The 25,598-nt window shown below is 44.2% G+C and overlaps 1 protein-coding gene across 1 annotated transcript in view; it reads left to right on the forward strand.

The window, feature by feature from the left end:
* GRIK4 (glutamate ionotropic receptor kainate type subunit 4) overlaps nt 1-25,598 on the forward strand; it is a 451,695-nt gene that overhangs the window by 386,655 nt on the left and 39,442 nt on the right. The window contains exons 12-13 of the mRNA XM_033918636.1: nt 14,793-14,900; nt 18,861-19,064. Coding sequence (XP_033774527.1) covers nt 14,793-14,900; nt 18,861-19,064 — 312 coding nt within the window. The remainder of the gene's footprint in view (nt 1-14,792; nt 14,901-18,860; nt 19,065-25,598) is intronic.

The raw sequence follows: 25,598 nt of genomic DNA on the forward strand, positions 1-25,598 counted from the left end.
AAGATGCCCCCCAGGTCTACCTAAACTCCCAGGTGGTCCAGCCTAGGGAAAAATGTTACAAAGGTACAGGGGAAAGGAAGCACGGCATTGGGGGGAGCAGGGAAAGAGCAGGAGGGGGGGGCAGAAACGAGGATGGGTGCCTGCACTCACACCAAGAGGGCGCCCCTTACTACGCCACTGGGCTAAACTGAATTCTACTCCACTTTAATTCTCTTTATAAAAAGCAATAAATTGTATGGTCTTGATTGGCTGCTACTGGTAGATGTTACAATTAGGCTACGAAAATGTGAAACATTCATAGTAAAAACAATAACCGTTGCATTGTGTGCATGTATGTTTGATTCCTAATTTGCCATTGATCTCATGCGAGCCGGTCAGGGACACCCAAAGGGCCAGATGTAGCCCGGGGGGGGCCATACAGTGCCCAGGTCTGGAACAGAAATTCTAAACACTTTCTCCTCTGCTCTTCCACCTCACGTCCATGCCCAGCACTCACTGCCATTTGACTTTCAGGCCCGCCCAGTTCCACCCATCCCTGCCCCCCCCAGCCCCCCCTTCCCGCTGCCTGTTTGTTAGGCAGGAAGGCATCCATGCAACGTGGATGCGACTTGATGTCACCATGTTGCATCGGCGCATGCGCAGTTTCCCCCTTCCGACACGATTTCTATTCAAAACCCGGACAAAGTTTTGAAAAGCCGTCCGGACCCCCAGAAATCCGGACGTCTGGCAACCCTAAGTATAGGCAACTGGATCGGTGGAAGCCACTTTGCACATTTTCAGGGGTGGCAGAGTACAGTAGGCCTCTCCCCCAGAACACAGCAATACCCCCAAGCCCACAGGAAAGTACCAGCAATGCTCTAGGTCCCGCCAGAGTGAAAAGGACTCCAATCTCCTGGTTCACAGATTGACCAGTGATAGGCAAACTTGTAGGGATGATCTTCCCCTTCTTTCTTCCCATGTTGCAAAATTGGCCTTACCCTCAGTGGGGCTCCAAGAGCCGGGAGCAGTGCATCCACCATCTTGATTAAGCCCTTTCTGCATCTTTCATGTGTTCAGTAACTTTCCTGTCTATCATATGCACTGCTGCATACACTGTCAATGCTGCATAAAAATAACTAATTCTAATACATACCAGTAATGACTTCAGGCTTAAAGTTGATCAATACTATATAATGGGATCATTTAATCTCAGAAGTATCCATAGTTTTAATTAAAATCTGTTTTGTAATTAAGAAGGCAGGTTAGAACTATAGTGATGATGGCATCAAGATGCATAAAGAGACTCAGGTTTTGGAGACACAAAAAATAAGTCCTGGAAAGGAAAACACAAACTGGCAGGCGCTAGTGGCTCTCAAAGACCTTTCAGTAATAGCAGCCCAAGGATAGTTTATGCCAGGCTGCTATGTTTATTGTAAATTGAATGTACAGCTCCCATTTAGAGAATGACATAGGGACACATTTGTCCCTGTACCCGAAGGATCTATCTCCATCCCCACAAGTTCTGTCCCTGTCTTTGCCCCATCCTTGCAAGCTCTGTCCTCATCTACACAAGCCTCACACACTTATGATTTTAAAGCGTTTGAGGCTTATGCAGATGAGGACAGAGCTTAGGCATTGGTGGAATGAGGCATTATGACATCACAATCTGAGCTCTAGCATGTTGCTACTTATGATTTTAAAGCGTTTGAGGCTTGTGCAGAGAAGGACAGAGCTTAGGCATTGGTGGAATGAGGCATTATGACATCACAATCTGAGCTCTAGCATGTTGCTACTTATGATTTTAAAGCGTTTGAGGCTTGTGCAGAGAAGGACAGAGCTTAGGCATTGGTGGAATGAGGCATTATGACATCACAATCTGAGCTCTAGCATGTTGCTACTTATGATTTTAAAGTGTTTGAGGCTTGTGCAGATGAGGACGGAGCTTAGGCATTGGTGGAATGAGGCATTATGACATCACAATCTGAGCTCTAGCATGTTGCTACTTATGATTTTAAAGCGTTTGAGGCTTGTGCAGAGAAGGACAGAGCTTAGGCATTGGTGGAATGAGGCATTATTCTAGCATGTTGCTACTTATGATTTTAAAGTGTTTGAGGCTTATGCAGATGAGGACAGAGCTTAGGCATTGGTGGAATGAGGCATTATGACATCACAATCTGAGCTCTAGCATGTTGCTACTTATGATTTTAAAGCGTTTGAGGCTTATGCAGATGAGGACAGAGCTTAGGCATTGGTGGAATGAGGCATTATGACATCACAATCTGAGCTCTAGCATGTTGCTACTTATGATTTTAAAGCGTTTGAGGCTTGTGCAGAGGAGGACAGAGCTTAGGCATTGGTGGAATGAGGCATTATTCTAGCATGTTGCTACTTATGATTTTAAAGCGTTTGAGGCTTATGCAGATGAGAACAGAGCTTAGGCATTGGTGGAATGAGGCATTATGACATCACAATCTGAGCTCTAGCATGTTGCTACTTATGATTTTAAAGCGTTTGAGGCTTATGCAGATGAGGACAGAGCTTAGGCATTGGTGGAATGAGGCATTATGACATCACAATCTGAGCTCTAGCATGTTGCTACTTATGATTTTAAAGCGTTTGAGGCTTGTGCAGAGGAGGACAGAGCTTAGGCATTGGTGGAATGAGGCATTCTAGCATGTTGCTACTTATGATTTTAAAGCGTTTGAGGCTTATGCAGATGAGGACAGAGCTTAGGCATTGGTGGAATGAGGCATTATGACATCACAATCTGAGCTCTAGCATGTTGCTACTTATGATTTTAAAGCGTTTGAGGCTTGTGCAGAGAAGGACAGAGCTTAGGCATTGGTGGAATGAGGCATTATTCTAGCATGTTGCTACTTATGATTTTAAAGCGTTTGAGGCTTATGCAGATGAGGACAGAGCTTAGGCATTGGTGGAATGAGGCATTATGACATCACAATCTGAGCTCTAGCATGTTGCTACTTATGATTTTAAAGCGTTTGAGGCTTGTGCAGAGGAGGACAGAGCTTAGGCATTGGTGGAATGAGGCATTATTCTAGCATGTTGCTACTTATGATTTTAAAGCGTTTGAGGCTTATGCAGATGAGGACAGAGCTTAGGCATTGGTGGAATGAGGCATTATGACATCACAATCTGAGCTCTAGAATGTTGCTACTTATGATTTTAAAGCGTTTGAGGCTTGTGCAGAGGAGGACAGAGCTTAGGCATTGGTGGAATGAGGCATTATTCTAGCATGTTGCTACTTATGATTTTAAAGCGTTTGAGGCTTATGCAGATGAGGACAGAGCTTAGGCATTGGTGGAATGAGGCATTATGACATCACAATCTGAGCTCTAGCATGTTGCTACTTATGATTTTAAAGCGTTTGAGGCTTGTGCAGAGGAGGACAGAGCTTAGGCATTGGTGGAATGAGGCATTATTCTAGCATGTTGCTACTTATGATTTTAAAGCGTTTGAGGCTTATGCAGATGAGGACAGAGCTTAGGCATTGGTGGAATGAGGCATTATGACATCACAATCTGAGCTCTAGCATGTTGCTACTTATGATTTTAAAGCGTTTGAGGCTTGTGCAGAGGAGGACAGAGCTTAGGCATTGGTGGAATGAGGCATTATTCTAGCATGTTGCTACTTATGATTTTAAAGCGTTTGAGGCTTATGCAGATGAGGACAGAGCTTAGGCATTGGTGGAATGAGGCATTATGACATCACAATCTGAGCTCTAGAATGTTGCTACTTATGATTTTAAAGCGTTTGAGGCTTGTGCAGAGGAGGACAGAGCTTAGGCATTGGTGGAATGAGGCATTATTCTAGCATGTTGCTACTTATGATTTTAAAGCGTTTGAGGCTTATGCAGATGAGGACAGAGCTTAGGCATTGGTGGAATGAGGCATTATGACATCACAATCTGAGCTCTAGCATGTTGCTACTTATGATTTTAAAGCGTTTGAGGCTTGTGCAGAGGAGGACAGAGCTTAGGCATTGGTGGAATGAGGCATTATTCTAGCATGTTGCTACTTATGATTTTAAAGCGTTTGAGGCTTATGCAGATGAGGACAGAGCTTAGGCATTGGTGGAATGAGGCATTATGACATCACAATCTGAGCTCTAAAATGTTGCTACTTATGATTTTAAAGCGTTTGAGGCTTGTGCAGAGGAGGACAGAGCTTAGGCATTGGTGGAATGAGGCATTATTCTAGCATGTTGCTACTTATGATTTTAAAGCGTTTGAGGCTTATGCAGATGAGGACAGAGCTTAGGCATTGGTGGAATGAGGCATTATGACATCACAATCTGAGCTCTAGCATGTTGCTACTTATGATTTTAAAGCGTTTGAGGCTTGTGCAGAGGAGGACAGAGCTTAGGCATTGGTGGAACATGTTGCTACTTATGATTTTAAAGCGTTTTGAGGCTTATGCAGATGAGGACAGAGCTTAGGCATTGGTGGAATGAGGCATTATGACATCACAATCTGAGCTCTAGCATGTTGCTACTTATGATTTTAAAGCGTTTGAGGCTTGTGCAGAGAAGGACAGAGCTTAGGCATTGGTGGAATGAGGCATTATTCTAGCATGTTGCTACTTATGATTTTAAAGTGTTTGAGGCTTATGCAGATGAGGACAGAGCTTAGGCATTGGTGGAATGAGGCATTATGACATCACAATCTGAGCTCTAGCATGTTGCTACTTATGATTTTAAAGCGTTTGAGGCTTATGCAGATGAGGACAGAGCTTAGGCATTGGTGGAATGAGGCATTATGACATCACAATCTGAGCTCTAGCATGTTGCTACTTATGATTTTAAAGCGTTTGAGGCTTGTGCAGAGGAGGACAGAGCTTAGGCATTGGTGGAATGAGGCATTATTCTAGCATGTTGCTACTTATGATTTTAAAGCGTTTGAGGCTTATGCAGATGAGAACAGAGCTTAGGCATTGGTGGAATGAGGCATTATGATATCACAATCTGAGCTCTAGAATGTTGCTACTTATGATTTTAAAGCGTTTGAGGCTTGTGCAGAGGAGGACAGAGCTTAGGCATTGGTGGAATGAGGCATTATTCTAGCATGTTGCTACTTATGATTTTAAAGCGTTTGAGGCTTATGCAGATGAGGACAGAGCTTAGGCATTGGTGGAATGAGGCATTATGACATCACAATCTGAGCTCTAGCATGTTGCTACTTATGATTTTAAAGCGTTTGAGGCTTGTGCAGAGGAGGACAGAGCTTAGGCATTGGTGGAATGAGGCATTATTCTAGCATGTTGCTACTTATGATTTTAAAGCGTTTGAGGCTTATGCAGATGAGGACAGAGCTTAGGCATTGGTGGAATGAGGCATTATGACATCACAATCTGAGCTCTAGCATGTTGCTACTTATGATTTTAAAGCGTTTGAGGCTTGTGCAGAGAAGGACAGAGCTTAGGCATTGGTGGAATGAGGCATTATTCTAGCATGTTGCTACTTATGATTTTAAAGCGTTTGAGGCTTATGCAGATGAGGACAGAGCTTAGGCATTGGTGGAATGAGGCATTATGACATCACAATCTGAGCTCTAGCATGTTGCTACTTATGATTTTAAAGCGTTTGAGGCTTGTGCAGAGGAGGACAGAGCTTAGGCATTGGTGGAATGAGGCATTATTCTAGCATGTTGCTACTTATGATTTTAAAGCGTTTGAGGCTTATGCAGATGAGGACAGAGCTTAGGCATTGGTGGAATGAGGCATTATGACATCACAATCTGAGCTCTAGCATGTTGCTACTTATGATTTTAAAGCGTTTGAGGCTTGTGCAGAGGAGGACAGAGCTTAGGCATTGGTGGAATGAGGCATTATGACATCACAATCTGAGTTCTAGCATGTTGCTACTTATGATTTTAAAGCGTTTGAGGCTTGTGCAGAGGAGGACAGAGCTTAGGCATTGGTGGAATGAGGCATTATTCTAGCATGTTGCTACTTATGATTTTAAAGCGTTTGAGGCTTGTGCAGAGGAGGACAGAGCTTAGGCATTGGTGGAATGAGGCATTATGACATCACAATCTGAGCTCTAGCATGTTGCTACTTATGATTTTAAAGCGTTTGAGGCTTGTGCAGAGGAGGACAGAGCTTAGGCATTGGTGGAATGAGGCATTATTCTAGCATGTTGCTACTTATGATTTTAAAGCGTTTGAGGCTTATGCAGATGAGGACAGAGCTTAGGCATTGGTGGAATGAGGCATTATGACATCACAATCTGAGCTCTAGCATGTTGCTACTTATGATTTTAAAGCGTTTGAGGCTTGTGCAGAGGAGGACAGAGCTTAGGCATTGGTGGAATGAGGCATTATTCTAGCATGTTGCTACTTATGATTTTAAAGCGTTTGAGGCTTATGCAGATGAGGACAGAGCTTAGGCATTGGTGGAATGAGGCATTATGACATCACAATCTGAGCTCTAAAATGTTGCTACTTATGATTTTAAAGCGTTTGAGGCTTGTGCAGAGGAGGACAGAGCTTAGGCATTGGTGGAATGAGGCATTATTCTAGCATGTTGCTACTTATGATTTTAAAGCGTTTGAGGCTTATGCAGATGAGGACAGAGCTTAGGCATTGGTGGAATGAGGCATTATGACATCACAATCTGAGCTCTAGCATGTTGCTACTTATGATTTTAAAGCGTTTGAGGCTTGTGCAGAGGAGGACAGAGCTTAGGCATTGGTGGAATGAGGCATTATTCTAGCATGTTGCTACTTATGATTTTAAAGTGTTTGAGGCTTATGCAGATGAGGACAGAGCTTAGGCATTGGTGGAATGAGGCATTATGACATCACAATCTGAGCTCTAGCATGTTGCTACTTATGATTTTAAAGCGTTTGAGGCTTGTGCAGAGAAGGACAGAGCTTAGGCATTGGTGGAATGAGGCATTATTCTAGCATGTTGCTACTTATGATTTTAAAGTGTTTGAGGCTTATGCAGATGAGGACAGAGCTTAGGCATTGGTGGAATGAGGCATTATGACATCACAATCTGAGCTCTAGCATGTTGCTACTTATGATTTTAAAGCGTTTGAGGCTTGTGCAGAGGAGGACAGAGCTTAGGCATTGGTGGAATGAGGCATTATTCTAGCATGTTGCTACTTATGATTTTAAAGCGTTTGAGGCTTATGCAGATGAGGACAGAGCTTAGGCATTGGTGGAATGAGGCATTATGACATCACAATCTGAGCTCTAGCATGTTGCTACTTATGATTTTAAAGCGTTTGAGGCTTGTGCAGAGAAGGACAGAGCTTAGGCATTGGTGGAATGAGGCATTATTCTAGCATGTTGCTACTTATGATTTTAAAGCGTTTGAGGCTTATGCAGATGAGGACAGAGCTTAGGCATTGGTGGAATGAGGCATTATGACATCACAATCTGAGCTCTAGAATGTTGCTACTTATGATTTTAAAGCGTTTGAGGCTTGTGCAGAGGAGGACAGAGCTTAGGCATTGGTGGAATGAGGCATTATTCTAGCATGTTGCTACTTATGATTTTAAAGCGTTTGAGGCTTATGCAGATGAGGACAGAGCTTAGGCATTGGTGGAATGAGGCATTATGACATCACAATCTGAGCTCTAGCATGTTGCTACTTATGATTTTAAAGCGTTTGAGGCTTGTGCAGAGAAGGACAGAGCTTAGGCATTGGTGGAATGAGGCATTATTCTAGCATGTTGCTACTTATGATTTTAAAGCGTTTGAGGCTTATGCAGATGAGGACAGAGCTTAGGCATTGGTGGAATGAGGCATTATGACATCACAATCTGAGCTCTAGCATGTTGCTACTTATGATTTTAAAGCGTTTGAGGCTTGTGCAGAGAAGGACAGAGCTTAGGCATTGGTGGAATGAGGCATTATTCTAGCATGTTGCTTCTTATGATTTTAAAGCGTTTGAGGCTTATGCAGATGAGGACAGAGCTTAGGCATTGGTGGAATGAGGCATTATGACATCACAATCTGAGCTCTAGCATGTTGCTACTTATGATTTTAAAGCGTTTGAGGCTTGTGCAGAGAAGGACAGAGCTTAGGCATTGGTGGAATGAGGCATTATTCTAGCATGTTGCTACTTATGATTTTAAAGCGTTTGAGGCTTATGCAGATGAGGACAGAGCTTAGGCATTGGTGGAATGAGGCATTATGACATCACAATCTGAGCTCTAGCATGTTGCTACTTATGATTTTAAAGCGTTTGAGGCTTGTGCAGAGGAGGACAGAGCTTAGGCATTGGTGGAATGAGGCATTATTCTAGCATGTTGCTACTTATGATTTTAAAGCGTTTGAGGCTTATGCAGATGAGGACAGAGCTTAGGCATTGGTGGAATGAGGCATTATGACATCACAATCTGAGCTCTAGAATGTTGCTACTTATGATTTTAAAGCGTTTGAGGCTTGTGCAGAGGAGGACAGAGCTTAGGCATTGGTGGAATGAGGCATTATGACATCACAATCTGAGCTCTAGCATGTTGCTACTTATGATTTTAAAGCGTTTGAGGCTTGTGCAGAGGAGGACAGAGCTTAGGCATTGGTGGAATGAGGCATTATTCTAGCATGTTGCTACTTATGATTTTAAAGCGTTTGAGGCTTATGCAGATGAGGACAGAGCTTAGGCATTGGTGGAATGAGGCATTATGACATCACAATCTGAGCTCTAGAATGTTGCTACTTATGATTTTAAAGCGTTTGAGGCTTGTGCAGAGGAGGACAGAGCTTAGGCATTGGTGGAATGAGGCATTATGACATCACAATCTGAGTTCTAGCATGTTGCTACTTATGATTTTAAAGCGTTTGAGGCTTGTGCAGAGGAGGACAGAGCTTAGGCATTGGTGGAATGAGGCATTATTCTAGCATGTTGCTACTTATGATTTTAAAGCGTTTGAGGCTTGTGCAGATGAGAACAGAGCTTGCAAGGATGGGGCAAGGACAGGGACAGAACGCGCGGGGATGGGACAGGGAAGGAGATAGATCCCGCGGGGACATGGACAAATTTGTGTCATTCTCTAAATGGGAGCTGTACATTCAATTTACAATAAACATAGCAGTCTGGCATTAACTATTCTTGGGCCGCTATTGCTGAAAGGTCTTTGAGGGCCACTAGCGCCTGTCAGCTTGTGTTTTCCTTTCCAGGACTTATATTTTGCATCTCCAAAACTTGAGTCACTTTATACATCCTCATGTTCCAAGTTAATGGAGTTCCCATTGATGCCCTTCCCAGCCCAGCCTACACCGAATCACCATATATGGGAAACAAACCGTACAAGGCTGTCCAATACCGGCCTTAGAACTTTAATTTATAACATTTGTTTTCTAATTAGTGATCCTCTGTGTTTATCCCATGCTTTTTTTAAATTCCGTCATCGTTTTCCTCTCCACTACCTCCCTCAGGAAAAAAAAAAAAAAAAAAACACACCGCGTCTTGTAGATTTCAGTCTACATCAGGATACGGCAAAGATTACAAGATGAAAATGCTACAAAAAGCATAGAGCTTGGGGAGTGAATGGAAACGGGGGATTGTAGAGGACAAATAGGAAGGTAATCCCTTGTACCATAAAGAACCCTATTTGCAAAAACTAATTTTCAAACTTTATCCTCTACTTCACCGAGAGCAGAGCAAGCAGTGGGTCATGGGTAAGATAACCATACGTCCCGTTTTGAACGGGACCGTCCTGTTTTTAGATCCCCTGTCCCGTTGTCCCCATGCACAGCTTCGGGACGCCGATCGCTTCTCTGCCTTTTGGCTAAGATCAAGTGTAGCTTTGGGACGCCGAAATGTCCCGTTTTCAGATAGGAAAGAAGCCATTTATGGAATGAACGATAGGGAGGGCTTGAACAGAAATTGAGGGAGAAAGTTTATAGGCTGAAGGCATCTTTAAATAAAAATGTTTTTAATTTGCGTTTGAAACGTTCTAAATTTGTCTCTTCCCGTAGTTCCGGGGACTTTGTGTTCTAAAGTGTGAGTGCTGTAATAGAAAAAATTTTAGTTTGTGAATATTCAGTGCAAGGTAACGTTGCCGAACATTGTCAATTAGAAACATAGAAAAATGACGGCAGAAAAGGGCCAAAGCCCATCAAGTCTGCCCACTCCAGTGACCCTTCCCCCATGAGTTTGCTCACCAACCTCCTGCCCTTACCTCATTAGAGATCCCACATGAATATCCCATGTGCTAATTAGCGGCTAAAAGTTAACCGGCTATATTGCACGCTAACCAGCTGTTTTCAGCACTGATCAGTTAGTGGCCAACTCAGGCTGTGTAAATAACACTCCTATGCGTGGCTGCTATAAACTTAACTGGCCAGCGCTGAATATTGACTTAGCCGGTTAAGTTTGTGCTGACCCAAAAAGAATATCTGTGGCCAGCCATGGGAGTTAGCCGGCCTGCCTTCCGTAGTCTGAATATCATCTGGTGTGAAATTGCATGCCCGACTCCAAAGAGTTGTGTCAGAGTTCACAACCTCACTCTCTTGTCATTTCTCACTTAGACTACTGCAACTCTCTTTATAACGGCCTCCCACAAAAAGAAACCCGCCGCTTACAATGAATACAAAATACAGCAATAAAACTCATTTACAAAATAGGCAAATATGATCATGTCACCCCGCTTCTGAAAGAGGCACATTGGTTGCCCATCACACATCATATCACCTATAAAATCATCTTGCTTACCTTCAAAATAAAACTCTCACACCAGCCTCTATATCTTGATCAGGTTCTCATCCCCCAATGTTCTTCACGTACTCTGAGGTCAACAGATCAAAAACTTTTATGAATCCCTTCCGTAAAAGAGTTCTATTACACCCGGAAAATAAATTTTGCAGTAGTCGCCCCAACGCTGTGGAATGCCCTGCCACAACAACTCCGAGAAGAACAACATTTAGATAAATTCAAGACTAACTTGAAGACTTTCTTATTCCGTGACGCTTTTGCCTGTGCTTAGAGCTACCTTCTTTTTCTTTTTTTTTTTCTTCTCCTAATTTTTTCCTCTCTATTTCCCTCTCTTTCTTTCTTCTCTCCTTCACTCCGCTGGTTCCAATTTATTTAACCAACCGCTTTAAAAAAGTGACCCTACCCAATATGTTTTTCCCCATTCCCACTTTCTCCCTTTCTTCTCCAAAACATGTCACTTTCCCCCTCCTTTCCCTCTTATCCTCACTTTCATGTCAGTCAAGTTATGTTTTTGATGTTCACCCATCTTCTCTTTATATTTATGACTCTTTTCTCTTTTTATAAATTTTACTGTGAACCGGCCAGATACCTGTTGATGGTCGGTATATTAAAAGATAATAAACTTGAATAATAAACTTGAAACTTGAAAACTAGGCCTGTGTGATTATTGAGGTATTGATTAGAGAATGACACGGGGACAAATTTGTCCCCGTCCCCGTGGGAACTCAGTTTCTCCGTTCTGTCCCCACATGTTTTGTCGCTGTCCCTATTCCTGCGGCATTCCTGTAAGCTCTGCATTAACCGCACAAACCTTGGACACTTATGATTTTAAAGTGTATGAGGCATGCGCAGATGAGGACAGAGCTGACAGGGATAGGAAAAGAAGTCTCCAGGGTGGGAAAATGAGTTCCCGCGGGGATGGGGAAAAAAATTTGTCCCCGTGTCATTCTCTAGTACCGATCAGTCCATTTAAGCTATGCAAAATATTAGAGGCTATCACATCATACACATTTGCAATATGAATAGAGGTGGGGGGAGGGGGGGCAGCGGTGACAGATTTCCTATGCTCTCGTATATTGCCAGGAGGATATTCATGATTCATGCTTCATCTGCTGAATGCAAAAGGCATTTCAGTCCCTGCAGCATTTGTAATATTACGGCACAATGCAACAACACGCATCCAGAAACTGTGCAGGCATTGTCAGTTGCCCTTGAAAGATGTAAGAATGAACAACAGTTACAGCATTCATTGTAATTGATTATATTCAATATATTGTGAGGGGGTCATGGATAATGGATCAGGTCATTGGTTACATGGGTCAAATGGGTCTTGGGGTTAGCTTGCACAACCCATTGCTTGTGTTGAATGGGAGCTAATAATATTGCTAATAATATTGGAAAAAAAAGGAGGGGAGATATGTTCATATTTTCATGGCAGCCGTCTTACAGAGTTCTTCGGAGCTCTTGTAGGCCACTTCTTTTATTTAAACTAAATCTCGGGGAATACTATAATAAAGTCAGCACTCACTAAACTACATCTCAAAAACAGTGCCTAAGAATCATAAAATACTAAACAAATGCAAAAGCATAAAAACTAAAAAAATCATTACATATGCTAGTGATTTTGATGAATTTGCTCAGTACCCCCACACGCACCGGTCATTAGAAATGAAGACCAATGGAATGGAGAACAATCATAGCAGCATTCAGTTCTCCATTATTCCAATACAGTACTCCCCTGAAATTCGCGGGGTTACGTTCTTGGAGTGACTGCAAATTTTGAAAAACCACGAATATCGAAGGCAGTACAGTACTGAAGGTGCATGGAAGACAAACCACGCTCTCTGTATCTGCGGGAGGTGCACTCCTAGCCACTACCTAGCCAAGTAACGGGGCCTGAGGAGTCTCAGCAAATCAGGGCCTTCTAGATTCACGTCTTTATGCAGCAACCCATGGCCGGTTAAGTGCTGAATACACTTCTCCCTTGTTATTCGCGGGGGATAGGGGCAGAGCTGGACCGCGAATGGTGAAAAATCGTGAATATCCGGCTCTGACCCATCCCCGCCTCCCTTCCGCCTTCCCCTGGCCTCCCGGCCTTACCTGGTGGTCTAGCTGGTTTTTGGGGCAGGAGTGATCTTCCTACACTCCTGCCCCGTGCAGATAGCCATTAAGAAATGGCTGTGGGGAGTTCCCGTAGTCTCTCGAGAGACTGCGGGAACTCCCCACAGCCATTTCCTAATGGCTATCTGCATGGGGCAGGAGCGTAGGAAGATCGCTCCTGCCCCGAAAACCAGCTAGATCACCAGGTAAGGCCAGGATGCCAGGGGGAAGACAAAAATATGGGGGGGGTTTCCCTCCTCCCCCCAAAAAAAAAAATTGCGATTATGTGAAATTGCGAGTAGGGAAACCGCGAATGGGGAGGGGGAAGTGTATTGACTTAGGCCCTCTTTTACTAAGCCATGGTAGAGGTTTCTATGAGCATCAGAGCATCTCCCACCTCTATAATGCACTTCTGATGCAGCTCAGATCTAAAATACAACATACAATCATAAATGTGTCATAGTCCAAGAAAAGGGACCAAGTGATAGAACGTGAGTTATTCAGCCGGCTAAGTAATCAAGAAGATGCTGATTCAAATGCAACAAACCACATCTTTCTATCATTTACCAAAGCTATATTGTTTCAGTGAACTAAAACGTTTCAGTTATAAATAGAATCCATGTAAGCGTGCACTCGGGGGTCTGATTTAGCTCGTGCTAATTGATTTAGCACGTGCTAAAAGCTAACGCGCTCATAGACTATCATGGACGCATTAGCGTTTAGCGTGTGCTAAATCGATTAGAGCATGCTAAAACGTCTAGCACGCCGTAGTAAAAGGACCCCTAAGACTTGGTACCTTTTCTTAGATTGCGGCACAAATAAACAATGACGTCACATCAAGCTTCAATACATCCTGGACTAATTCATAAACTCTTTTATGAATTAGTCCAGGATATATTGAAGATTGTTGTCTTTCACGGATATCCAGATTCTTTTAGAGGAATTTATTAGCAAGTAGAGAATGACACGGTGGTTGTTACCTGCGGCTAGCCGCGGGTAACCCACCAAAACAGTGACCAAAAAACAAGGTCACCGCAAGATCGGGGATAAGGCCATTCACCGCCCCGTGGAGCGGTGAATGGTTAGCACGTGTGGTGAATGAGCGTTCAATCCGGCAGCTCCCTCTCTCCCGCCGGCCATGCATCTCCCTCCCTCCCTCCTTTTTCCTTACCTTTTCTTGTTGAAACTGGCGATTTCTATAAGGCTGTGAGCTGTATTACTGCCGGAGCCTTGAAGTTGCGTCGCGTTGCCTGCTGGAAAAATCTCCTCTGACGCAGCTTCCTGTTTCCGGTTGCATCGGAGGAGACTTTTCTAGCAGGCAACCCGACGCAACTTCAAGGCTTCGGCTGTAATACAGCGCATAGCCTTATACAAATTGCCAGTTTCACCACAAGAGAAGGTAAGAGGGAGGGAGGGAGAGAAATGCACGGCTGGCCGGCAGGAGGGAGCTGCTGGACCACGTGAAGGGTGGGGGGATGGAGAGGAAAAAAAGCTGAAGACGGGGACAGGGCGGTGAAAGGGAGAGCGGGGACGGTGACGGGGTGGTGAAGGGGACGGCAGAGACGGGGACGGGGCGGTGAAGGGGACAGAATTTTTCCCCATGTCATTCTCTATTAGCAAGTTATCCTAGGGGTCCTTTTACTAAGGCACGCTAGCTGTTTCAGCACACGCTAAACTTGAGCGCACAACGCTAACGCGTCCACAGACCATAATGGATGCATTAGCGTTTAGCCCGCACTATTTAGCGCTCGCTAAAACAGCTAGCACACCTTAGTAAAAGGACCCTTAATTTCCAAATGCTTGCCGAAATTTTTTTTTAAAAAAGTCTTCAAGTACCTTAGACATATCTTGTAAAACACTCCTGGGTTAGTTGAAAGGGGAAGGATGACCAATAGGTCTTCAGGTTCCTTATTTATTGGGTTATTAGGCTTTGTTATATAAGTGCTTATTTTGATTTTGTTTGATAAGCTTGATCTTTGAATAAAGCTTTTTGGGGGGGGAAAATGTCTTTTACCATTTATCTCTATAGATTGGGCGTTGGCATGTCACTCATGGACTCACCATGGACACGAGACTCTTCGCATCCAACATCTCTGACAGTTTGTTTAACACCACCCTCATTGTCACTACCATTCTGGTAAGTGAGAGATCGCCCAAGCTATCTTCGTTTGATGTATTTGTGGCTTTCTTAATTTATTTTTGTCTATTGGTTCTGTGCTCCGTATTCAGATTTTGTCAAGATTGTCGTTACTCTGCCGAGAAGAATGTCTGACAGTGGAAATTAAACTCTTGTTGATGTTTCATATGGAAATGTAATTTGGCATCTGAGGGCTTTAGAAGCAATAAGGAAGATAGCTCTGATTGGGAAATATACCATTTTAAATGAGACCCTGAAAAATGTTCATGTTTGAAACATTGTAAGTGAATGAAAGATGAAGGCTCGTTTTCTCATAATTGTCAAAAATGCCAAACCAACGTGATTGAAATTGTTCGTATGCAATGAGGGATCAGAAAATAAGAGTGTTGGAGTAGGTATGTTCTTTTCCATCAACCTTAGTAGAGGTCTGACAATATTATGAAACAACAGGAAATACCAATGTGGAAAAATGAAAGGAGAGAAGCACCTACATTTCATGCTTCCATTTGGAGGGTCAAATCTTCCATTTTGGGTCCTACTTGAAATTCGGTTCATAGACAATAACGCGGAAGACAAAGGCGCGCGCCGACAACTGAGCGCAAGACGGAGGCACGCGCCGAAGAAAAAGACTGTTTTTAGGGGCTGCGACGAGGGGTTTTGTTGGGGATCCCCCCCCCCCCACTTTACTTAATACATATCGTGGCGGCGTTGTGGGGGGTTTGGGGGGTTGTAACCCCCCACATTTTAGTGAAAATGTAACTTTTTCCCTAAAAACAGGGAAAAAGTTAAGTTTTCAGTAAAACGTGGGGGTTACAACCCCCCAAACCCCCCACAACGCGGCGCGATCTGTATTAAGTAAAGTGGGGGGTTCCCCCCACACACACCTCCCATCGTAGCCCCTAAAAACAGTCTTTTTCTTTGGCGCGCACCTCTGCACTGCGCTCAGTTGTCTGCTCGTGCCTTTGTCCCAGCGCGCTTTTGACCTGACACCTGAAATTCTGAGAGTCCTCACACTGAGCCCCACAGTTCCTATACACCTACAAGCTCCTTTGTTTAAGGAAAAGGGTTTTTTATTTTGCTGAGCCATACCAGGGGCTGCTGAAAAGTTCTCAGCCCAACCAACAAAGTTGGAGCAATCTCCATCGAGGGCTATACACTTACCGTATTTTCTCGCATATAACGCGCGCGTTATACGTGGTTTTTACAAACCGCGCATACCCTTGCACGTTATACGCGTGAGCGCGTTGTACAAAATTTTTTTTACATAGTTTCCCCCCCCCCCCGACGCCCAATTCATCACCCAGAAGGAGCGCTCGCACTTCCACCCCGAAGGACCGCTCGCACCCCCACCCGAAGGACCGCTCGCACCCCCACAGCCTCCCCCCCTCCCCCATGGAGAAGCTGTCTACCTTGTTTCCGGATGCCAGCCCAGCTGCTTCCTCTGCCGGCGGTCCTGCCCCTTCTCAGAGCCCTGTGCTGCGCTGCTTCCTCTTCAGGCGGTCCCGCCCTTTCTCTGATGTCAGAGAAAGGGCGGGACCGCCGGAAGAAAAAGCAGCACAGCAGGGCTCGCTGGCATCCGGAAACAAGGTAGACAGCTTCTCCATGGGGGAGGGGGGTGAAGCTGTGGGGGTGCGAGCGGTTCTTCGGGTGGGGGTGCGAGCGGTCCTTTGGGGTGGGGGTGCGAGCGGTCCTGCGGGGGGGTGAATTGGACGTCGGGGGGGGGGCATCAGGCTTTCAGGGTAGGGACAGGACTTCAAGGAGGAAAGGAGAGTCAGGGCGGGCGAAAACAGAGTCAGGGTCTCCAGAGGAGAGTCGGGGCGGGCGAAAGGAGAGTCAGGCAGCATGCGCGGTATACGGGTGTGTGCGGTATATAAAAATTTATGTACATAAATATGTGTTTTTTGCGCGCTATACCCGTGTGCGCGTTTTACACGGGTGCGCGTTATCTATGTGAAAATACGGTAGTCCACTTTTTTGTTCCATATTTTTCCGACTGAGTGAAAACAGTGGAAAATCACTGGAGTAAGTGTATAGCCCTCGATGGAAAGTGTCCCAACTTTGTTGGTCAGGCTGAGAACTTTTGAGTTTCCCCTCATAGATGAAGGACCAGATTAACCCTTTGGTGGGCCTTGGGCCCTCATAATAATATAAATTCATTCTAAAACTCGCACAATGTAACGTCTTGTCATGTACAGAATTTATAGCCCACCTAATCATAAAGTTCATTGAGAAGTTTAAAATAAGGATGTACAAGCTTTTAGAAAAAGGTATATTCTTACAAAAGCTTTTGTTTACTAACATTAAAAAAACTAATACAAAAATGGTATCTAATAAACCAAAATCTATGTAAAAAACCCAAAGAATATTAGTCAGGTTTAGCTAAAAGCCTTAGAGTAAGAGGGGTGCTGAAAAGTTTTCAACCCAACCACCAACTTCCTAAATTCTGAGCCTTATTTTGCCACTGTCGCTGAAAAGAGTGTTATCTTATTTCGTTAAGTGCCAATTTGCAGAAATGAAATTCTCTGTTTTGACATTGTTTCAGATCATTGATCGAACCATATCCACGTCATTCTCTTCTTGGTTGGGCTGAGAACTTTTCAGCGCCCCAGCACCCTCTCATAGCAGCATTCCAGAGCTGATATTATGATGTCATAATGCCTCATTCCACCAATAAGAGCCAACCTCATCAGTGATATCGCGATGGCTTGATGGGGGTACTGAAAAGTTCTCAGCCCAACCAACCAGCTTCCTAAATTCTGAGCATTATTTTGCCACTGTAGCTGAAAAGAGTATTATCATATTTCATTAATTGCCAATTTGCAGAAACAAAATTCTGTGTTTTGACATTGTTTCAGATCATTGATTGAACCATATTCACATCATTCTCTTCATGGTTAGGTAAGAACTTTTCAGCACCCCATTGTACAACTCTGGGGTTGACACTCAGCTGGCGGCAATCAGCATTTTGTTGCCTGTCACTGTCGTTATGCCCAGAAAATTAGTGTTGGGCCATGTTCTGGCTTCTGCATTAAATTTCTAGGTTTTCAGAGTCAGCTAAAGCATAACCGGTGAAGTGCGATGTTCTATGTGGTTTGCCACATAGAACTGACATTTATGCAGTCCTATGCACGTGGTTAACCTGGCCTGTTTAGTTTTGAATATTGACACTTAACCGACCAAGTGCTGACTCTACCCTTGGGCCCACCCTCCCTCCATCCAAGAATAGCTGGTTTTTACTTTGACACTAACCGGTTATTTTAAGCAATGCTAACTAGTTAAGTGCCGCTGAAAATTAGCAGTTAGCTCTGAACAGGTGATTGAACCAGCCAGGAGCCATTTCTGACTGGTTAAATCGTGTTGAATATCGACTCCTGTGTTTTTAGATGACATCAAATTTGCATATAACTTGAGATTTTTCTCATTTCAAATGGTAGATAATTCCACAATTTTGTGCCCTTGCAAGTCAGTGGCATGTTTTTAGTAGATGAGAGACAACATATTAGCCTTGTAGGTCTAGTTAGTTGAATATCCTGGTTTGACCTAACTTGTCTTGAAGGAACATAGACAGTTATTTTGGGGCACTGCATGCTTTTGACTGCAGAGGAGGAAGCAGCAGGTAAGAAGCGCTGATATCAATCCCTGGTATCTGGAGAATAATGCATATGAGGTGGGGAGAATAGACAGACCTCTGCAAGTAATAATGGCTCAAGATCCCCTTCTCAACACTCTTCTTTCTGCCAGCAGCTGCTGCCTTGAATTACCACATCCAAGAAGGCACATCCTAAATATTTGGGCCCTGGTTTGCCTGTGCCTTTAATCCTGTTCTGCCTAGATGCATCATAAGAGATCTGTGCTGCAATATCAGCATTTTTCTAGAGACACTGAGGTTGCTAGAAAATTGAGGCTTCAGCTGTGATACGTAGGTGACATTGAGAATGATGGTCCTCAGTTTCTCTGCAGGAAAACCCATACTTAATGCTGAAGGGGAATCATCAGAACCTGGAGGGCAATGACCGATATGAGGGTTTCTGTGTGGACATGCTCCGGGAACTGGCTGAAATCCTGCACTTTAACTATAAGATCCGCCTGGTTGCAGATGGACTCTATGGGGTCCCAGAGGCCAATGGCACCTGGACTGGTATGGTGGGAGAATTAATCACAAGGGTAAGCAAAATCATGGATTCAAATTTCCTTGATGTCTGACATAAAAAGCATCAACATTCTAGAGTCCATATAAGGAACAGAATGCATCACTCCTCCAGATAATTCATTCTGAAAAGTATCAACTCGTTGGTGTTTAGCACATTCCCAGCTAGATGTACAAAAGTGCAGTACTGAGTTAGCACGTGCTGACATACATTAACATGCATTATTTACTGCAGATTCCATTTTATGCAGTGGGACCTACAATATTAATAATAACATGGATTAACATGGTAGCACCCTTTAATACATCTAGCATTCCATGGTTTTATTTTTTTTGCAGATCTTTTTTTTAACAAATGGTTAGGTGGATGGTAAGGGCTTGGGGGAACCTGTGGAGGGTGCTCTTATTTGGCCACAGATGAGTATCAGCTGGGCCCGCATAAACTCCGGATTTGGATATCTTTAAAGATGGGGGGGTCAGGGTGGGGGCCCACATTTTTTAAAAGGATCAGGTGCAGGAGACCACTTTAGGTCCAATGCTCGTGGGAAAAAGTTTACAACGCCTTCTGAGGTATTAACTTTCAATGAATAATACAGTTTTGAGGTTTAATACATTGCAAACTATGGTTTTTCATTTAGCATAATAATCAGCTGCTTTGCATGCTGTGCAGCTCATTATTATTTAGCCACTCCTTGCGGTAAAAAAAAATCCTATGTTAAGCACTAGTACAGGCAAATAAAGCTTGTTATTGCAATAATATAACTTCAAAATAAAACCCCTTAGATCAGGTGTCCAACCTCAGCTGTCGCCAGGTCGGGTTTTCAGGATTTCCCACATGAATATGCATGATATCTTTTTGCATACAATGGAAGCACTGCATGCAAATAGATCTCATGCAAAGTCATGGGGAGATCCTGAAAAAACGATTGGATTGTGGCCCTCGAGGACTGAAGCTGGATGTTTCTTGCCTTAGATTATAAACCCTCTGAGAACATGGAAATATGTACTGACCATACCTGAATGTAACTGGTCCTGAGCTACCAATGAAAGAAGGTGTGACCTGTAAAATAATAAATGTTAAATGAATATCACTTATATAACCTAAAACAGCCTCTTGAGGGGGTTGAGTGTAGAGATGAAGATGGTTTTTGAATTCAATAAATCATGGAACAGAGGATATCTGAGGGAAAGGAAGAGGACTGTAGAGATGAATGCTGGTGTGGATGGGCAGATTGGATAAACTGTATGGTTTTTATTTGCCATTATATTCTCTGTTTCTTTTCTAAACTGATTATGAAGCGAGTTCATTATTAAGTTAACAGAGTATTTCAGCAAAATGATTACTCTTTCTTCTGTAGCCTCAGTCTTAAAACACTGGTAATAGCTGTAAAGTTTCCTTAGGTCGCAGATCTCCCTATGGTCTGATGCAGGGACACCCTGAAATCCAGGAGAGATATTCCAAAAATAAAGAATTCATGTTGGGAGGTAGAAGAGGAGAAGAAACATCTATACTTTTCTATCTACTGGGTCATGAAATGCTCAGCAGAAATCACCACTACAGACACCAGAGGTTTTCTGAAAGTTAATGAGGTCAATCTTCAGCAAAAGGGCTGCTGTCTAACTTCAGATAGATGAGAAAGCCATACCACACTCCTGCCCTCTCACAACTGCCTTCCAAAATGGCTGCTGCAACCTCTCACGGCAGCTTGCAGTACTTCCTGTGATACCATGAGTTGCTGTGAGAGGTTGTGGCAGCCATTTTGGAAAGCTGCCAAGAGCGAAGGGACCACACGCCTGCCCCTGAAGACCCCCCACCCAGTTGGCCCACTAGGTAATTACACATGGATGATTGGGGGTCCTGGCAGTGGGGGGCGGGGGGAGAGAACTATGACTGTGGGCTGAGAGGAGGGTCAAGGGCTCAGGGAAGATTGCATTTAAAAAAACCAAACAAACCCTTATGTGGCTGGCCTGATATTCAGCTAGGGCTGCATAACTCGTAGTCAGCCACAACTAACGTGATCATTTATTTTTTTTCCTCAAAACAGGACAGGACCCCAGATCCTATATAGGTAATCCAAATTTACATAAACTAATTAGTCAATTAGGCGCTAACAATCAATTATTGGAGTCAATCGGCATTTAATTGGGACTAATTGGGAGATACATGAGCATCTGTCCTACACAACTTAGAAGGGAGTGTGCCTTGGAAGACGCATAGCTGGGTCAGGGGGGTTCCCAGAAATTAGGCACAATGTTAAAGAATACTTGGATTTGCATACCCAGGTGCCATCAGTTGGGTGAAAGCGTTTATACCAGCTCATGGCAGGCACAGGAAGTGTGCTAAGCAAGTAATCTGTAAAGGATGCTCTACGCCAGGGGTGTCCAACCTTTTGGCTTCCCTGAGCCGCATTAGCCCATAAAAATGTTTCTGGGGCCACACAAACGCGCAGACGCTGCAGCAAGAAAGAGGAGGGAGCCGGCAAGACGGTAAACACCCGGGGCAGCAGAGGAAAACACTGCATCGCCCTCGACCGAGCCGCACAAAATACTTCACGGGGCCGCAGGTTGGACACCCCTGCTCTGCGCAGAACACCTGTACAGAATAATATTGTAGTAGCGCTGCACATCGATTAAAATTTTTAATTGCATGATTAATCACATGATTTAAATCTAAAATAATTTTTTTAAATTTTGTATGGGCCCAGCAGCAGCTCTGGGGGAAGGGGGCCCAGCAGCTGCACATACGGCTCTTTGGGGGGGGGGGGAGGGCAGGGAGGCCAGGCAGCAGCTCTGAAGGATCTCAGGAGAAAGGGGAAGGGGGATGGGGGATCGACAGCAGCTCTAGGGGGAGATGGGACTGGCAGCGGCACTGGAACCAGCTCTGGAAGTGGAGAGAGAGGAGCTTGGCAGCAGCTCTGGGGATCTCAGAGAGGAGGGGGATTGGGATCTCAGCAGTAGCTCTAGGGGGGAGGGCAAGAGCAGCAGCTCTGGGGGCTTTCTGAGGAAGAAAGGAGCCTGATAGCACACTGGAGGGGAAGGGGACCCGGCAGAAACACTGTGGTGGAGGGGAGCCCAGAAGTAGCACTGGAAAAAAAAAGGGGAGGGGGGATCCAGCAGCAGTGGTAAAAAGAAAATTGATCAACACCAGCATTAGCATAGGTCAGGTAGGGCAGCTCTAGGGGCCCCTGCAGGCAGGATGTCCTTCCTTGCCCCCCATCTGACTGAAGTCCTCCCTCCTCACCTTTGAAATTCAAGGGGGTTACCAGCACAGCAGTGATTCAACTGCACTGCCTGTGTCCTCCTCGGTGCTCCTTCCTCTGTCGCAGCTGATGAACTGAAAACAGGAAGAAGCACCACTTACCTGCTGCTTGTGTCAGCCTCATCCTTCCCTCTGACATCACTTCCTGTTCACAGGGACCAGGAAGTAGCATCAAAGGGAAGGATGAGGCTTGTGTGAGCAGCAGGTAAGAGATGCTGTTTGCAACCTGCAAAGATTTGAAAAGGTATGGGGAGAGAGGATCGCAGGGAAGGGTGCGTGAAGGGGGACATACGATGCATAGAAGGGTACATGGGGGGTGCATGCTGCACTGATGCCAGGCGCCTCCATCCCAGGTGCAGACTTCCTTTGCTAAGCCACTGAACAGTTGCCTATCTCTACATGGTATGTGTTTAGTGTAAGGGCTCCTATATATGTGTTGTCTTATTCAGATCACACTTTATGACGAATGATGAAAAATATTGGCAGGTTTTGGAGATTCATGATGTGTTCCGAGAACTTTTCAGAGATGCAAGAACTTGTGGGATAATTTAGTGAAATCCTCTCTGTTATTGAAATTACCTTAAGAGGAGAATGTGAAGAGAAAAGGTCATCATAAATATAGTAGGTTGACAGAGTGTGAATATGCATTGGAGTTAATGACTTTCAATCACCCATCTTTGATAACTTCGTAAAATTCCAACTTATACGAGTATATTGTGATTCAGAGGGAGTTTTATATCCATTAATTTTTCTATGCTTTTTAATTTATATTGGAGAAAACTCACAAAGACTTGTATCATAGAACATTGTTTAGTTCTATACAGGCATAAGGAATTGGCTTGCCTCTCAGCTCATTGGAAACTAAAAAAAAAAAATCACACGGACTCTGATTTGTGATTTTTTTTTTTTGTTAGTGAACAAATATTCCTGTGGGAAATTTATCTCAAAATTTATTACGATGAGAAATAGAGTATATTTATCAATGGCATATTGCCGTTCCCTTTGCTTGAATTCTAAAATTGAATGGCAAGCCTTTTTATGAGTCAAATACCAGTGTGTGGCACACAGATACCAAGGGGCAGAGGCATCATTTTGGATTCAGACTCCAACTGGGTGGCGGTGAAGGGAGATCTCTGCAACCCATTACTGCTAACTCGACAACTGCAAATCCCTGGGGGAAAGCAGAGGTTGGTAGGATTGGCTTTGACCTTCTAGAGGTGGAGGATATGGAGATACATCTTGACAGGGAAGGAGAGTGAGAAGGAGAGCTGAAGTCGAGAAAGGATGCAGAAGGGACAGCTGATGCTGGGAAAGCGTGCAGGAGAGAGAGAGAGCTGATGCTGGGGGAAGGGTGCAGAAAGGACAGCTGGTGTTGGAGAGGTGTGCAGGACAGAGAACTATTGCTAAGGAAGAGTGTGAGGTAGAGAGCTGATGCTGGGAACATAAGAATATCCATACTGGGTCAGACCAATGGTCCATCTAGTCCAGAATCCTGTTTCCAATAGTGGCTAATCCAGGTCACAAGTATCTGGCTGAAAACCAAATAGTAGCAATATTCCATGCTATAGATCCAGTACAAGCAGTGGCTTCCTCCATGTCTATCTCAATAGTAGACTATGGACTTTTCCTCAAGGAACTTGTCCAAAACTTTTTAAATCCCAGACATGCTAACTGCTTTTATCACATCCTCTGGCAATGATGTAATTCTGCGATCCTCTTCTGTAATCCGCCTTGAACCGCAAGATAATGGTGGAATAAAAATCACTAATGTAATGTAATGAGTTCCAGAGCTTAACTATTCTTTGGGTGAAAAAATATTTCTTCCTATATGTTTTGCAAGTATTTCCATGTAATTTCATGGCATGTCCTCTGGTTTTTGTATTATTGAAAGGGTGAAAAAAAATGAATCACTCTTACCTGTTCTACACCACTCAGAATTTTGTAGACCTCAATCATATCCCCCATCAGCCATCTCTTTGCCAAGCTGAAGAGCCCCAACCTCTTTAATCTTTCCTCATACGAGAGGAGTTCCAAATTGGTGAGGCAAGACCTTCCTTGTCTGAACATTCTGACTGTGTCCCGTTGAACCATGTTTGTCTATGACAAAGTACATGTTCCGTAATTTCATTTTTTTTTTTAGTAGTTTTCACTGTTTTGTCTAGCACTAAAATCAGGCTTACCAGTCTATAATTTTCCAGATCACCCTAGAACCCTTTTAAAAAATCAGTGTAACATTAGCCACCCTTCAATCTTCAAGTACTACAGACAATTTTAGCGACAGGTTAAACGGTTCATAGACAACGGCGCGAAAGACAAAGGCGCGCCCGGACAATTGAGCGCAGCGCGGAGGCGCGCGCCGCTCAAAATTACTGTTTTTAGGGGCTCCAACGGGGGGTTTTGTTGGGGAACCCTCCCACTTTACTTAATAAACATCGCGCCAGCGTTATGGGGGGTTTGGGGGGTTGTAACCCTCCACATTTTAATGTAAACTTAACTTTTTCCCTAAAAACAGGGAAAAAGTGAAGTTTTCAGTAAAATGTGGGGGGTTACAACCCCCCAAACCCCCCACAACGCGGCGCGATGTCTATTAAGTAAAGTGGGGGGGTTCCCCCCACGCCCCCCCCCCCCCGTCGGAGCCCTAAAAACAGTAATTTTAAGCGGCACGTGCCTCCGCGCTGCGCTCAATTGTCTGGGCGCACCTTTGTCCTGGCACGCTTTTGACCTGACACTGGTTAAACAGCAGATAAGCAATTTTGTGTTTGTGTTCTTTCAGTTCCCTGGGATGTATACCATCTGACCCAGGTGATTTATCACTCTCACTTGTCTCAGCTCAGTACATCTTCCACGTTCACTTGATTTCTTTCAATTCCTCTGCATTATCACCCTTGAAAACCATTTCTGATAGATCTCTTATATCTTCTTCAATACAGACTGAAACAAATTATTCATTTAGTCTCTCCACTATAGCCTTATCCACCCTGAGTGCCCATTTTGCAGGAGAGAGAACTGATGTTGGAGAAGGGTGCAAGACTGAGAACTGATGCCGGGAAGTGTGCAGGAGAGAGAGCTAATGCTGAGAGATGATGCTGGAAAAGAGTGCAGGACAGAAAGCTAATGCTGAGAAAGGGTGCAGAAGGGAGAGCTAATGCTGGAAAAGGGTGAAGGAGGAGAGGTGAAGTTGAGGAGCGGTGCAGGAGAGAAAGCTGAAGTCAGGGAAGAGATCAGATTAGGAGATAGAGAATGTGTTGGGAGGGGATGCACCGCTATGACTGCATTGTTTATTTATATATTT

This window comes from Geotrypetes seraphini, chromosome 13 (assembly GCF_902459505.1).
Source record: "Geotrypetes seraphini chromosome 13, aGeoSer1.1, whole genome shotgun sequence".
Taxonomy (NCBI): Eukaryota; Metazoa; Chordata; class Amphibia; order Gymnophiona; family Dermophiidae; genus Geotrypetes; species Geotrypetes seraphini.